The following is a 16,782-nucleotide window of genomic DNA, read 5'->3' as shown; positions in this document are numbered from 1 at the left end:
TTTATGATCGCGCGACATATTGTTATAGAGTACGAGAGATTTGATAATACATTGTTTGGGATATAGTTCGACATTTTAACTAACTGGTTACTCAATGACTTTTATCCAAAACCATACTGTATTTTATTTCCCATTTTTTAATTAAATCTAATTAATTTTCTCCCGGTTATGTGTACATTAAATGCCCCAGTTTTGATAATGAATACTGATGTACAATTATTTAAATAAAAACATTGTTGCAATTACCCGCGCCATGAACTTAATTCATGGGTAAATGCATTTTAATGAAGACTGCCATGAGCTATAATTTCTCGTAATCGATGTTTGATTTCAATCTGTATAAGTAATAGACTTTGAACATGGCATATTACTTAATATAACCGTTTTATTTTTATACAAAGTTGTATAATTCAACAATAAATACGAGCGCATGATAATTATGAAGTCGGAAACTTGATTGCATAGTAAATAATTTTACGTAATTAATGTTATTGCTCGTTTTACATCACTTGCCTTTGGCATTAATTACATATTTGACATTAATAAACGACCGATGTTATTAATACTTGCATAATAATGTACTATGTTCGGAATCAAATATTTTGAAATTTCATGTAAACATAAGTATTGGATTCACATCATGCATTAATTATATATTTCAATCATTTACAAATGCAAGGATTTCGAAATAAAAGATGTTTTTATATTATTATTATATATATATATATATATATATTTTTTTTTGAATTTAAAAATGAAATATTGTACTTTGCTTCGTAATACAAAAATTAATTAAAATTAAATTATATTAAATTAAAATATATTTCCAGAACGTTTTTAGTATAAAAAATAACTGATAGCTAATCTGGAAGTGTATGATGTATGAGAGAATGGGTAAAAATTTAAGTCTGTATGTGTTTTTTAATCACGTATTATAAAAGATTTAGGCCCACAAAATTAAAAAAAAAATAGGAATGGCAAGCCTTTACCAATTGAAGGATATGAAAAATAGATGGTGGACGATTCTCAGTCATACTAAATGTGATTATAAACATTCACAAAAATTTGACACTTTCTGAGGAGTATTGCAATCAACAGCATTATATATATATATATATATATATATATATATATATATATGTATGTTTGTATGTATATATGTGTGTATATATATGTATATATATATATGTATATTTGTATGTATATATGTGTGTATATATATGTATATATATATATATATATATATATATATATATATATATATATTACAAACTTCGCTGGAATTCTGCCGGCGCAACTATGAGAGTCGCTTCGCAATTCACTCATCGTCAATAATCCTCAACATTATTCAAATAGAATATAGTAAGCCATTGAAAGCTAATAGATAATAGATATTGAAATAATGTTAACGTTGTATAAAGCTGCTTTTCAATACCATGCCGAATCCCGAGCACATGATTCCTACATAGATCCGAGTGGAAACAAATCATTGTATCGATATCATACGATTAAGTTGTCAACTTGAAAGAGCTTTATGGATGAAACACATGTGCTCGTGTCGAGATTACGCCGAAAGGTGCAACTGCAATATGGGAATGTTTATGGAAACGATTATTGGAATAATATTGACAGAAAAAGGCGGCGAAGTAAAATATACCTAACAATTCAGCATTCCCAAATTTAATCATGATATACAACTTTGTATATGGTATGTTATCTGTCGACGTAAAAATTATTCCTCATTATATAATCATATATACAAATTTAAAAATGCAATATCCGCAACGGCATAAATTAGAAAAAAGTCCAAGAAATGTAGAATTCGCTTCCACGTTGAGATAACAACGTTTATATTTATGAATATTTATGGTTGTGGATAAAAGAAAATACTTTGAAAAGAGTTCTGGCCAACTTGCCATCTACGCCTCAACCTACCGTTACTTTTGTACAACTAGATAGGAAACTTTCTTGAAATGTTTCTTCTGCACAATTTTGCGTCTTTGTCTGAATGAAAAACTAAACAACTCTGATGCTTCTTTTAAAAGTTACTATTGTAATGTATAGGGCTATTCATATCACACCGTGTATAAATTAACATTATAAATTGAGAGATATTAAGAATTGCTACATTGTAAAATAAGATCTTATACACGGTTGTATATGAGCAGTAATATTTTCTTTGAAAGTTGGCGTTATATGGTTGCAAGCCATAAATTTAATTGTTTTAACTAAATAAATATTTAGAAATTTTTGTCGGATATTTATTAATACGGCTTCAGATATATTTAGATCTTTACGTAAAAACCCCTTTGAATTTAGTTAAAAAATCATAACAAAGTTGAAAAGGCTGTTTGATTATTTCATATATAATAATTTAATATAAACTATAATGCTATAAACTCAAATATTTTTCCATAACTTCCGTAAAAAAAATATTCAGTTTTTTTATAAAAAATGTATAAATTAATAGTCAAATTATAAAACATCTCAATCATTAGACCTGATATTTCATATTAATTAACTATGATTTATATAATATACAATAAATGAATTTTTATTACACCAAAATATCAGCTGCCTCAAAACTCAAATAGTTTTTTATATCACAAATTAAAATGTAATTTCTGATGTGCAATTATCAAGTTTTTTTAAATTCTTTGCACTGATTACAAAGAGGCAACTGATATTTTGATGTAATAAAAATTTATTTATTCTATATTATATAAATTATAGTATAATATTAGAACGTATTAGAACTTCATGGTTCATAATATATAAAACATTTTTTTAATCAAGTAATTGAACATTTATAGATGATATTTCGTTTATATATTTACTATTTATATTGTTCTAGTAGAACATAATATCATTTTTTTTGCTGTTGATGATCAATAAAAAAAATCAATATGTTAAATTTGATTAGAATCACCCAATTGCAGCAAGGTTATGAATAATATATATAATATCAATTTTCTTTATTATTTTTGTTATTTTGAATTACAATTCATCTAGTCAGCATACACTACAAGATGATATTTGGATGCAATGAAAATTTAATAATTATTTAATTATACGTTTACGGACGTGAATGCTATAGCATTCATTTTCTTCTTTCGTTTTTCATTTGTACTACAAGTTGTACACCATTGGAATGATCCTCGTATGTTAAAAATTCCGACTTTATTTTCCGAATTGGGTGTTATGTTATGTGTTGAGTTTGTGAGTTCATGGCAACGCATATATGCATGTCGATTGGGTTTGCTTACATGTCATGTGGCATTGTCAATATATCCGATGCATTTGCCAGAACAAGGAATATGATACGGGGCATACAACACACGCGCCGCTCTCTCTCGACTCTCTCTCGGCTCTCTCGAATTCGCTGTCAGCGCATATGAAGATGCATAACGCCCTTTGGATATGGATATACGGATACACGGATCTAGGGTAAACGGGATCCTATTGACCAGGGCAGGGTAGGAAATAGATAATTTTGGGTTATAATATTATTTCTTTACAAAAACATCAACTGTTCTTAAAAAAATATCTGAATTGTAAACAAAACATTACTTTCAAACATATTTTAAATTGTACCCTTTCACAGATGACGTTAACATTGGACAGAAATTAAGGATGTCCAAGTATTTCATCAGTTGTTGGAATTAATTGTCCAATTCTGCCGTAAAATAGACCAATGTTATGGCTATGTTACGTTCAAGTTTTCATACAAAATTCTACTAATACTGTCAAAATGTCATATACTTGCTGTGCGATCAGGCTTTCTACAAATAAAATGCAATTTCACTCATATGTTATCTAGCCATATCTCAAAGATCCAGTTATGATAACATCGTTTTTTTATATTTTTGCGTTTTGTAGGTTAGGTTCTCTATCTAAAATTCTTGACTACACAACAAGCACAAGGAATTTTTACAGTTTTTAGTACCACTTCATATGAAAGCTGGTCATAACATAGCCTTGCCATAACATTGGTCTATTCTACGAGCTCGATAATTAATCAGTGCACTAAATATAATTTACATCCCTTGAACTACAGGTTTATTAATATTCATATAATTTCTCTATTTCACCATACTTCCAATAACCATTTTTTTTATTATTATAATCATATTATTAGAGATATATTCATACTTTGGTTTATTTCCAAAACTATTATATTTTTATCGTTTATTACAAAATTTGACATCCCTGGTCTTGTCGTTCGAATGCCGATATTGGAGCGGACAGGCCTTTGGATAATAGAGAAAAAATGGAAATATATAGATGTTTTGTTTTTAGCATACGTTGATGTTTGAATACGGAATAATGTAACTGTTTGTTATCGAACAAGTTCAATTTCATGCAATATTCTGTTTGTACTGCGTTATTTGTGAGTTTATTTTAAACATAGAAAATAGATTCTGTAAAAATAGGAGAGACAGTACTGCGCATAAATTTGAATATATTGGGGAATATATACTTTTCGAAACGTATTGTAAATGAAGAACACATCAAATAATTCAATCTTTAAATACTCAATACATTTCTAGTATTGATGAAGATTTTATCTAATTTTATCTAATTTTTTTACAGAGACTGCAGAGTTGTTCGAGACCCACAAACACTTAAATCTAAAGGATATGGATTTGTATCATTTGTAAAGAAAACGGTAAGTTTTTTCTCGAATATTAATAATTTTAAATGAATATCGAAACACAACTCAGAAACGTGCTGCTTTTATTGCAAAGGAGGACAATCCTCGGCAAAACGTGTTATGAATAAATATTATTTATAATATTTATTAAAAATATTATATAATATACATAATTTTCAAATCAATGAAATTATACAGACTCATAAATTTCTGCCGATGATCGCATTGATTGAATTTCAATTAAATTCGTGCAGTACCTAAATAACATCATAGAGAATATCTGCAATTCTATTTCTATCTTAGCATCTAAGGAGTTCCCAAACCATTCCGTTTTGTGTTATACGTAATTTACATGCACATCGTTTTAATTACTCCACAGAGACCTAGTATTAACTGTCTCTTAAGTTCGTTATATCTTGCTGTGTGCAAACGCTATTGGAACAAGTTTTCGTGTAGCATTAAATCCTCAACTTCTGTTCCGTTTTGGGAACAAATCTTTGTGTTATTACTTCACATTGTTACGTCATATACGCTACACACGAAAACATCGAGGAAATATTTATATATGATAGTGAAGGGCAACTAAAAATTCAGTAGTTTGGTTGAAATCTATTTTTGAAAAATACTCATTTCCATCTGACCATTTCATCTGTATTATATTTTGTCTCTGCACAGCTAAAACAGCGCGATTGCTTTAAAAAAAATCAAAATTTCTAAACCACTATGTTCATAATGAAATAAAAGAGTCTAGGATGAACTTAAAATATCATCAAAAATGGAACTAATTTTTCCTATGTACTTTTTACTCTAATGTTCCTCACCATGAGCTTGTGGACCGCAAATCGCGTAATTTACCCATAACCATTTATATGATACCTGTATAAAATACAAATTTTCATTATCTAAAATTCAATATATTTACACGTGTGAATACCTTTCCCCAGTATGTATGTATTCTATAAACTCATTTACCGATTCAAAGAGAAGTACCCACACAGGAGGCCTCTCACCTCACCCAAGTATCGGCTCGCGCCATACAACATACTATACAACGCGGCTTGAACTGTAAGTGTTATCATCAGAAATCAATTACTGAATAATAAAGCGTATCGTTATTGCTTATAATACGTTAGCCGATTGCTTCGCCAGTTATAATATAGATATCGAATGAAATGGCATTATTCAATATTTGTGTACATGCAACAAAGATAGATTATCAACAGACTTATACATAATTTTTTATTGAGAGTATTGAGACATATTATTAACTTCCCGAAGGAGAAGTTTATGTTTTTATCAAAAAATCCGATTGGCTAATTTTATGTTTTCTCGACGTTTCAACTGAAACCAAAATTGAAAGAGTATGTACAAATTTTTTTACCTTAAATCGACTTTTTCTCAAAAATGGCTGGGCCGGTTTTGGAAAATTTAAAAGCCATTTGATGTATCTCCATGAGGGCTATCGTTTCTCAGAATTGTGCGATGATCGGCCGAGTCGTTTCTTAGTAGTTAATAAAAAAGTAAAAATTGATCGTCCACGTTTTAGCCAAAAATTCTGACTTAACTTTAAAAATTTTAAAATTTCCAAAATTCGAAAGATATTATTAAGAAATCGTGCTGATTTGTTTTGGACAGGCGAGCTGTTCTTTCGTAATTAACTGTTGAAATTTTTTTGATGAAATTTTTCATGTCGATAGACCTCATGGTCTTAAATAACATACTGAAATTTTACGGCCGTACGGCGAGTAGTTTAAAAATGTATCAAAGCTCCTAATGCTAGTCAAAAGTCGCTTTTGTAATGTGATGAATCAAAATTTGAATTTTACAAATTAAATAATATTTTTTTTGAATTAACTGAAAAATAAGTCTACAAAACTTCTTTAGTTGTGTAAAAAATTATACCATTAATTTAAATCATTGAATAATATCAGGGGCTCTACGTGCATGATACCACGATATACGAAATTGTGCAGTGAAAATTTTATCTAAATATCTAAATCTTAAATACTTTTCGGGTAGTTTATGCAACTTGGTTCAGGCAAAATTTCACTTTCAACTAGATCAATAATACTCCATGATTACTGAAATAAAATAATCTTAATCTTAGAATATATTTTATGTGAACATAATAAAAACCGTATTGTTGAAGATAGGGAAGGTGTTGGGTTCCTTGTTGGGGAAGGTGTTGCGATGATCCAAATAAAAATTTCTAAAAAACAAAAATGTGTGTTTAGTGGATCAGTCGCTATTTATTTCATTCAGAATATCCTTTACTGAAATTATTACGATTTTCAGCTTGCAATTGAGAATCGTTGGCAAGAAGCCTGTTCGTTCGTTTTTTTCGCATGCATTACTCTAATACGTTGGCACATTCATTAAGTGCGCGCATTAACAAGCAGCAGTAACGAACTATGACCCCACTCCAGTGGAACAACAATGGTTTATATAAGCGCTCTTAAGAAATCTCCATTTAAAATAGCCCCCGGCACGGTATTAAAACGCTGAACTGAGCTTTATACAGATATGCATAATGACGGCAACGGCAGTTGCATGAGAGAGGACGAAAGGGACGAAGGCGGTGGAGGTTGCTATGTTGTTATTGTTAGATATCGTTAATTATAATAGATTAGAGGAAAAATTAGTGATGCAACTTTCTGTACTAAAAATTTGAATTTTTAAAGAAGATTCGAGTTTTAGTTTAAACTTTGAAAAAGTTAGATTCTTGAGAACTTTTAAATTTTTGAAATAAATAGACTTTTTTCAAAAATTTGTTTTTTTATATTTTGGAAATTTTGAACTATTTTTTAAAGTATTTGCACTGCTTTAGCTGCGTAGAGTATATGCTGTAGCACATATACAATTACACACAGTATTATTTAATTATATTATACATTATACATCTGACTATTACCAAGTTGACTTTATATTTCCCCAATTTTAATTAAGTCTTTGAAATTTGCATAGTTGACAAAAACACATTTCTCTAGCATAATAACTTTGTTACTTAATACATATTATATACCATTCAACAATCTTCAACTCAATGTCACCTAATTATGCTAGTCCAAAGTTTCTGCATACATTAAACGTACGAAAATATTTTGTCTTGTTCCCGACAGTCGGATGGCGTTATAGGAAAGCAGAATGTCGAGTGTCATACAGTGTGAATAATATAAATATAATAAAGTTCTCTCTCCCGGTAACAAACATACTGATTAAACATATATACAAACTTTAGGCACGCACATTGTTTGTTAGCTCGCACGAGTTTCGGCTGCCACTCCCAAAATGATTACGTAACGGCGCATGTCGCATTAGCGTATGAATTAACGCGACACCTAACTACACCCAACTGACTACGGGCTGCTCATTTGACTATCCCAGTAGGCCCGATACGATTTGCCAGGGCTTTTACAACTTTTAAATACCCAGGACGGGTAACTGAATTACGGGAAAATATCATTCGGATTTTGGTATTGGTATACCTTAACAGTTGTTGTCGAAAGATTAACAAATATTCATCAGATCACTTTATCTTATAGGGTTTTTTTGTTCGCATTTGCAACCAGAATTTCGTTGTTACACTTAAATTTTAATATTTGGGCAACTGAAAGATGAAACTAAATTTCAATAAAAGTGGGCACTAGATTGTTTTTTCATTATTCAATGATTGTAATCTCTTAGAACTCTTAAGTAATTCTAGAGATAGCGTAATTTGTTGACGAATGATTTTGAATATTTTGCACTGCTGGTCAGGTGCAACTACAATTCAGAAAATTAGAGTCCTTTACTGTTGATATTTGTGATTATATAGTATAATACATTTATTATATTGCAAATAAAAATTTTGCAAGATACCAATTTTATCAGCATCTAGTTTTTGTTTCTAGATTAAAATTGTTTGGTTGAGTAACCAGAATTCAGCCAAATTTAGTCTTTTTGATTTTTATATTTCTTTAACCAATTGTAAGAAAGTGACATGTCCCCATGGTTTCATTTTAGAAAATTCAACTCTTTCTTGTTACCATGCATTTATGGGCTAGATATCATCGTCCCTCCTAAGTGCAAATAGTTGCTACAAATTTCGACCAATTCCAGTTCGAATTCGAGTTTGAGTTTTAGAATCTGGGAATAAATTCGCTCGTTTGTACTAGTATCTCTCCGATAAATTATAACATACAGCATGTAGTCGGCGCGTATAGTAGTTGCCAGATAGCGAGATAGTGCTCGGTGATGGATGAGTAGCCGTGTCACGAGCCAAGACATTAGCTGCTGCTCTCTACGCTCTCTACGCTCTACGTTTAGGCTACGGGGGCTTAACGTAATTAACAAAACAAACAGCATTACTCTTATTATTTTCTCAGTCACAGTTCTAATTCAATAATAACAGAAAAACGACATTTACAGAAATATATCCACTCAATAATAACCAATAGACAGCTAAAAATGCAACTTCAATACTCTTGTTCTACTGTAATTTCAATCAAATATCTACATGAATATTATTAAGTTGCAAAGCGTTTTATTTAGGAAATATTATTATAGTTTATTGTGCAACCCCGGATTGGGTATAGGCCTCCTCCAAATATTAGAATAGAAATTCATGACTCTAGAGCAGAATACCCCCTTAATTTTCATGTTTGACGAGAATAGTGTCTTTCTACAAAGTTGTTTCAAACAAAAATCTGGTATGATATAATAACACCATTAAATGTCCCAAATCCGAATAGAATTTAAATTTAAATGGAGCATACAAATCTTTCCCGGGAAAACTATTGTTGAATTCATCCTCGGCTAATATTCTTATGCGGAGCCGGCGCGAATGAAATTTATGATGCGTCGCCGTTGTGCCATTTAAACTTGTGCAATATTCATTTATATTATTTACGTTTTGGGGTTGATGTTTATATATGAATACGGTTTTAGTGATGGACACCCTAACTTTAATGTTTTGCTTGAGTTATGCGGAATGTACCTTACGAGAAGTTTTGCTGTTGCCGTTTTGACCTCTCGTTAATTGACACAGCGCCCGTCTGTTGTAATAAACTCGGTGGAAACAATAATATACCTTTGAGGTAATGTTTATCTAGATTATTTAGATGAAATTTAGTAGAGGAAATCAGGTACGGATAATAGGACAATATTATTTATAGAGGTTAAAATTAATCTTACGTACAATAAGATCCATTCTTTTAATCGATAAGTTTGATTTATCAAGATCGAATGAAAAATTTGGTGAACTTGAAAATTATTTATAAAAGTTTTTTAGTTCTATTTTTAAATATCTCTTGCATCAAAAATTCTATCCACCTTGATTTGAAATATTTCTCCATATATCTCCTCCATCCCAAGATTTGGATGTCTTGTTATTAGAGCCGTGTTAGCTCCTAAATCCTCGTTATTATGATTATAACTTTAAAGCTGAGATTAAATTTAAATAATACTTTGGACGTTGTGCTTTTACGCCTCATATTACACTTTGACATAGCTTCGGCATTAATTTAATAATGCCGGGTTTTGAAGACGCACTTATTTTGCGTACTTTCAGAATATTTTAGCGTCCTTATTGAATTTAATAGTATTATTTTGCATAATAAAAATGTCGTTTTAATTGAATCTCTTGGCAAATTATATATTTGAAAAATTTGGGTATTGTATCTTATAATGTTTCTCAATGAATATGTATAATTTTTTTTCTTAAAATAAACAATATGGTGTTTTGCTGGCTGTAAAAATAATATATTTTGTTCATTTTTAGTTTTTTACGTACTTTAAACTTATATTCTTATTAGGGTCATGAAATCACTTAAACTGATCCAAGAAAAAAGTTTTTAATTATTTTTTATTGTTTTTACGGGCTTCAGCCTCTGATGCCCCATGATGTCTCACCTGCACACAAACCGGTTATCCACGTACAATTTGCTAATGTTTGTTAATAATTCTCGACGGTGTGAGTTCGTGTAGTGCGGTATCGCATTTCATCTAGTACCGAATTCGCACGTAATGGGGTTAATAGTGAGTGGTACAGTATCAGTATCAGGCGACCTCACAAAAAATCAAGCCACGGTAATAACTTTTATTGGCCTAATGCTTATTAATTACGAGCGAGTTATTCCCATGATAACGCGGATAATACACGCGTGAACTTCCATATCAACTTTTGCTGGCGCCCTTCTTCGTTCCTGAATAAATTTTACTGAGCATAACGAATACGGGGGATAATTTTATCGTACTTAAATACGTGTATATGGCCACGTCTTGGCTTTATTGGTTCATTCGAATGTGAATTCAGGTGTGATTTTGAATAAATATTAACATTCGTGAGAACTATGTTGTCGAAATTAAGATACACAACAAACTGACGTCGCAAAACTGAACATAACGTCTGGTACTATTATATTTTCTATCGTCATAATAGCATAATGAAAAGATCGTGAAACTGAGCAGAAATAGTTTGTGCAATATGACGTAATACTGGTATATTTTTCTTGGTTCTAGAACAATACAAACCACAAAATCAGGTTGTCGCGAAATTGCAGTTAAGCACAACTATTTGAGACAGTTAATTATTGTCAATTGTCAATTGATTTGTTGGCTGCCTCATACGGGGATAATTTTTATTGTCAGTTTCTTAAAAATATCAGTATTTAATATCAAGTTTTTATATTTCAAACAAGTACCACAACTGTTGGCTGTAACCAATGACAACATCACTGTTAATTGTTATCAATCAGGATGAAGATGTGGACTTTATTTGAGAATCTTTAGTATCCCTGCATTACCTGATTCAGGGGTGAATATATCACTCGCATATCACATATACGAATTACATTTCCGATAAACGGAAACTGATAAAGATCGTTTAGGGATATTTCATTGTGAAAACACGTACTTCAATATGTGCGGTAAGTTACATAAGGAGATTGCGCCGGGAGCACATACAAAGCAACAACTTACAACTTGCTTACAATCACAAAAGTACCAACCGAAGACTCCAAGGGCGGCAGGAAGATGAATGTATATATTTTCAAAGAAAAAAATCATTTTGGATATAATGAATATTTACTGCAGTAAAAAAATATTATATAGTTTTTTATAAAATTTATATTTTATAAAAAATGTAGTATATTTCGGTTACAAAAAATCATGTTCTATTAGCCTACTTTAAAGTTTAGTTACTTTAACCAATGTAAATTGAACTGCAATCTAAACAATTAATTTCATAGGCCAGATTTTTAAGACATAAATCTCCTGTTCTATTAGAAGTGTCGTTAGAATTTGTGCCAAAATTTGTAATCAGTCTATTTTAAAATATTACTATATACCCAAATAGAGTAATTAATATTCATTTATTCATAAGGAAGCCATAATGTAGTAATATATTATTCAGCTGTATCCATATCACGAATTCCATGTACATCCATATATGTATTCCTAAAACATCTCGGGCATAAAACGGTAATGCAATAAAAGATAACAAAAGTCAGCAAATAGAGTATGGTAATCACTGTGGCAGCGCGACATTCACCCGCTTTTATAACATTGTTTTTAATACCCAGAAGCACAAGAGATCCACAGACTCATATGTAAATGTGTTGGCTTAAATGTACTTTGTAGGAATTAGAGCAGTAAAATACTGTGAGTATTAAATATGTCGCAAAAAAAAACGCGTCTCTCGCGTGGTACATGTGGAAGTCACTGCCGCGCACTTGGGTTACGCGCAATAAATACTGATACATACTCGGGGTATGTAATTTATTTATTTATGGAAAAAATGAGATATAAATGTTTGTGATATTATACGGAAGGATTATAGATTTGTATGATTTTTTGATAAAGTAAACATTACAATTATATTTTTTATTCTTCGAGTAACTTCCCATATACCCCGATCATCAAAATTACTGAAAGTCATCTTACACGGATTGTAATTATATTATGAAATTACAAAAAATATATATACATCGTATACATAGTGAAAGAACATTTTTAGTTATTTTTGCTTAAATTGTGGTATCTTTGGCACTTTTTCGAATGCCATGACAAAAAGTCTCCACCGTCCGCGTCAACTATCAAAATATATTCATGACTCAGTCATATAACGATAACGAGCCCGCTGAATTTAATCTGGCCTGAGTGCTCTGTAATAGTTATATTACATAATGTATTAATTAAAAAGCCGCAACCTAAATATTAAGAGGTCCCCTGCGATACTGTACGTGTACTGGCGATGATGCAAAAGTTGCTAATGAGAAATGTTACTAACTCTCCTCTCAAATTATTATTATATCGTGTATTGTGGGTCTAGTAAAGTTTTCAGCGCTCTCATTACATTTACGTACACAAATGCACGCGATAACCAGTAGGTATATGTGATTAGGTTCCTCTGTGTTGGCGAAAGCATTAAAAGGATTAAAATGAGACAGTATTACCTGATGCGATGTGGTTTAATTATAAGCCACTTAGGCAATGCTGGCTCGTTTTGTATATATTGCGGAAGGAAAAGGTTTTAGGCTTGTGCCACACTTTCATCACCAAACACGCACACTACTTTCTAAATTTATTGGATCATTACAAACTATTAAAACCTTTTGAGAATTTTTGCTACAATTTATAAGTTTTAATTCAGGAATTTGGAAAACTATAACACAGAAAAAAGAAATTCGGTTAGGAACTAAGTAAGCGTGGCTTCCAGTTTAGAAGATTTCAAACAAAATTTTTGGTGGACCAAACGTGTTTATAGATAGTAAGCAATTTATATGTGTATCAGTAAAACAAAGTCAATTGTGTAGAGAAATTGTCTAGTTTCAACTGTTATCACCAACGAAATGTCAATTCTCATGTCTACAATAAACAACTAACAAAATTAAACAATGCAGTTGAAAAAGCGGCCTGAATTGGCAAATCGAATCGCATTTTTATTACATTTTTCATATCACATATTTTTGGACACTCAGCAAAAATTATTGGAGCTTGATTGAAATGTTTTGTCACTTTGGCACCAGTCCTGATCTGAAGACCTAGCAATAAGTTAGTATACTGTTTGTTGTTTAACACCCTCTGTGAAGAATCTCTTGTATGTTTAGTAGTAGTACGTTTCTGGAACAAATTATGATATTTTTCAATAATTGTATTATCTACCGTCGATGTGTATCCTGAGCCTTAAGGTTCACGTGGTCTCCTCGTACGAGGAATGGATTTATGAAATGCTGGGTCTGTGTCATGTGCGTCGCGAATGACGCGAATGACGAGCTGGATGTCTGTGTTTACGATATTACAACGTCCGTTGCGTAAATGTCATTTTTCCGAAAGCGATTCCCGTAAACAAGCCACTGTCCGGCTGACGTCAATTAAAAGGACGAATGACGGATTAGTTTTATTGCCGCGAGGGTTTCGCTCTCTAAACGGATGTCATGCTCTGGCGGCATTTATGGGCTCAATTAAAATAAATTAGACTATCTAAATTAATTACCTAATGAGCTTTTCAACCCCATAGCTATAATTGTAAGAATTATAATTATTCTAATTCAATTGGTATTATTATGTAATAATTATTATACCCATTTTTAGCATAATTTTATACTAAATTGTTATTTGTATTTGTAGTCACATATAATCAAAATTATCTTCTCAATACACACATATGTACGGATACAACAATATTTTTAAAACGTAAAAACTGCTGAAAAGCGAACTGAATAATATTAAATATTATTAAAGTCTATTAACACATGTAATAATTATGTATTATTAAATAACTTTTATCTTAAATAACTAATTTCATTTATTTTTGTTTCAGGTGAGTGTTTTTTCACACAATATTTCATTTAATGAGCATGGTTTTTGGTAAGTAACTTTACACAATATAAAATTTAAAATTAGTATCTATAATTTACAATTTAAAATTAGTTTTTACGAGAAATCAATTTGAGGCTTGCTAATTTGAATCTTTAGAAAAAATAATTCGTAAATGGGAGTGTATATGCAAATTTGATAGAATATTTAACAATTTACCTAAGGATTTATTAAAGTACTTTTTTCTTTTAAATATGATTTTTATACTTAAAAACGCATTATGCATATAAATTTTATATTGCATTTTGGCCAATGGAAGTGCATGTAGTCAAAATATTGATATGTAGCATTTGCGGCATCAGGATAGGATTTTGGGAAATTGGCGTAATTGTTTTAATGACATTTTCTCATGGTATTATTATTATTATTATCGTTATTATTATTGTTATTATTATTATTATTATAATTACTATTATTATTTTTATTACTATTATTATTATTATTATTATTATTATTATTATCTTACTATTTCTATTATTGTTATTTTGTTATATTTTATCATTTTTCTAGTATTATTTTATTATTCTGAAATTTTATTCATATTATTTATTAATCTTATTTTTATTATTATTTGCTTATATTTTACATTAAATCATATTACGGATATTATTTTCATGTAAATTTTATCCTTTGCTCTTTTTTCTATTAAATTTATAATATTATTTATCAATATTACTCGATGTTAATAAATTAGCAGTTGTAATAATTATTGAAATTAAAAAAAAAAAAAATTCTCATGGTTTTGCTTTCTCATATATGCTCTTGTCGTTAAGTTGATTATATGTAGTCTATATATGAAGCATCGCTTTCTCTAAATAAAATAATTTCCTCTAAATAAAATCATTTCCGCAATGATGTCGAATGTAACAAATTGCATCCTCCATTTAGAGACTCATTGTATAAAAATCATCATTTCGGGGGGTATGGATGTTAACATGAGTAGGTACAGACACAATACGATATACTCGTATTTTGCGATGCGTGCGCGATCTCTGTTTATGCTGTATAAATTTTCCGCGAGAATAGCGAAGTTTTGTCGAGTCCTTTTGTGGCGTCCTATCTGTCCTGAATGAACGAGAAGTGAAATGCGTGCGTCTTGTAGGGAACATCCCTCGGTTTGTATGAGATTTCTTTGATTTGACTGACAGCCAGCAGAATATTGTTCTTTGTTGTTCGCGATGCGCGCCTGAACCGAGCTGAAGATTTTCATTTGACGTCGCGACGGAAAATGTTCGCATACTTCTGCGCGACTTATTCGTTTAGCGCAAGCTGAAATCTTTTCTATGCTTGTTTCTGCCAAGGAATTCGCTCACTGAACTTCATTCGGCACAAAGAAATATCTACGATTTGTATCTACAAATTCTATACTGGGGGAGATGAGTGCTTTAAGGAATTGTTGTAGGGGCTATGTTTGACACCTCAAAACTGTCAAAGTCATTGAACTAATCTAAAAGACTCAAATATATCACAAGTGATAAATAATGCAAAAAAGTAGCATATGAATTTTTCATTTGTTCATCATGTTTACACACATTAGTTTTTCCAATGTTATAATTATCGATTCTTTCTGGATAAATTCTATTCAATCTTTTTCTCCCCATAGAAATAATTGTTGTTTAAACATTATTTATTGTATCTGCAAAATACAGAACTCAACGTCAAACTGAAACGTGAAATTGACCATTAACTGCAAAATTTATCTCAAGTTGTTTGGAAATTTTAAGCTTTTCAGTGCTTTTCAGTATAAATTTGTAAGATTGGTCTATTTTGAGAGGACCTGTTTCAAAAAAAAGTATTGAAGTGTGCTGGCAAGTATAAAAAATGGGCGCATTTAGTCAAGATTGTAAAATATTAAAATACTTGATAGTTTTGATATAAAATAATCGAATAAAAAATGAAAACCCTAAAAGTACATAGTTTGGCCTAGGCACTGTCAACACTATCAACCCATTTCGGCTTGACGTTGAGTTCTGGAACACCCTGTATACCCTGTAAATGAGATTTTCAGAAAAATATTATAGAAGAAAAGTTTAACATCTCTAAAATTAGGAAATTAGTGCACGTTACTATTATAAATGTATTTTTGTTTCATCATTACCTCCATTAATATAATTGTGAGTGTTTTCTGCCTTATTTTGAAAATTTAAGAATAAGGAATTTATATTATATTGCAAAGCCTTATTTGCCCAAATATTAGACAATCTTGTTTAATGATAAAAAGGTACTTCTGGATAGTAATATGATTTTAACTTTAATTTATATTAGTTTATTAA

General features: G+C 30.5%; 1 protein-coding gene across 1 annotated transcript in view; it reads left to right on the top strand.

Annotated features, from left to right (window-relative positions):
• LOC113370267 (nucleolysin TIAR-like) overlaps positions 1 to 16,782 on the top strand; it is a 515,419-nt gene that overhangs the window by 339,077 nt on the left and 159,560 nt on the right. Inside the window, exon 5 of the mRNA XM_026610940.1 lies at positions 4,594 to 4,669. Coding sequence (XP_026466725.1) covers positions 4,594 to 4,669 — 76 coding nt within the window. The remainder of the gene's footprint in view (positions 1 to 4,593; positions 4,670 to 16,782) is intronic.

The sequence above is a fragment of the Ctenocephalides felis genome, unplaced genomic scaffold (genome assembly GCF_003426905.1).
Source record: "Ctenocephalides felis isolate EL2017-DRISC unplaced genomic scaffold, ASM342690v1 CF-g0.4_SCAFFOLD_01492, whole genome shotgun sequence".
Lineage (NCBI taxonomy): Eukaryota > Metazoa > Arthropoda > Insecta > Siphonaptera > Pulicidae > Ctenocephalides > Ctenocephalides felis.
The sequence above is the reverse complement of the archived record's forward strand: the minus strand, read 5'-3'. Positions and strand labels throughout refer to the sequence as shown.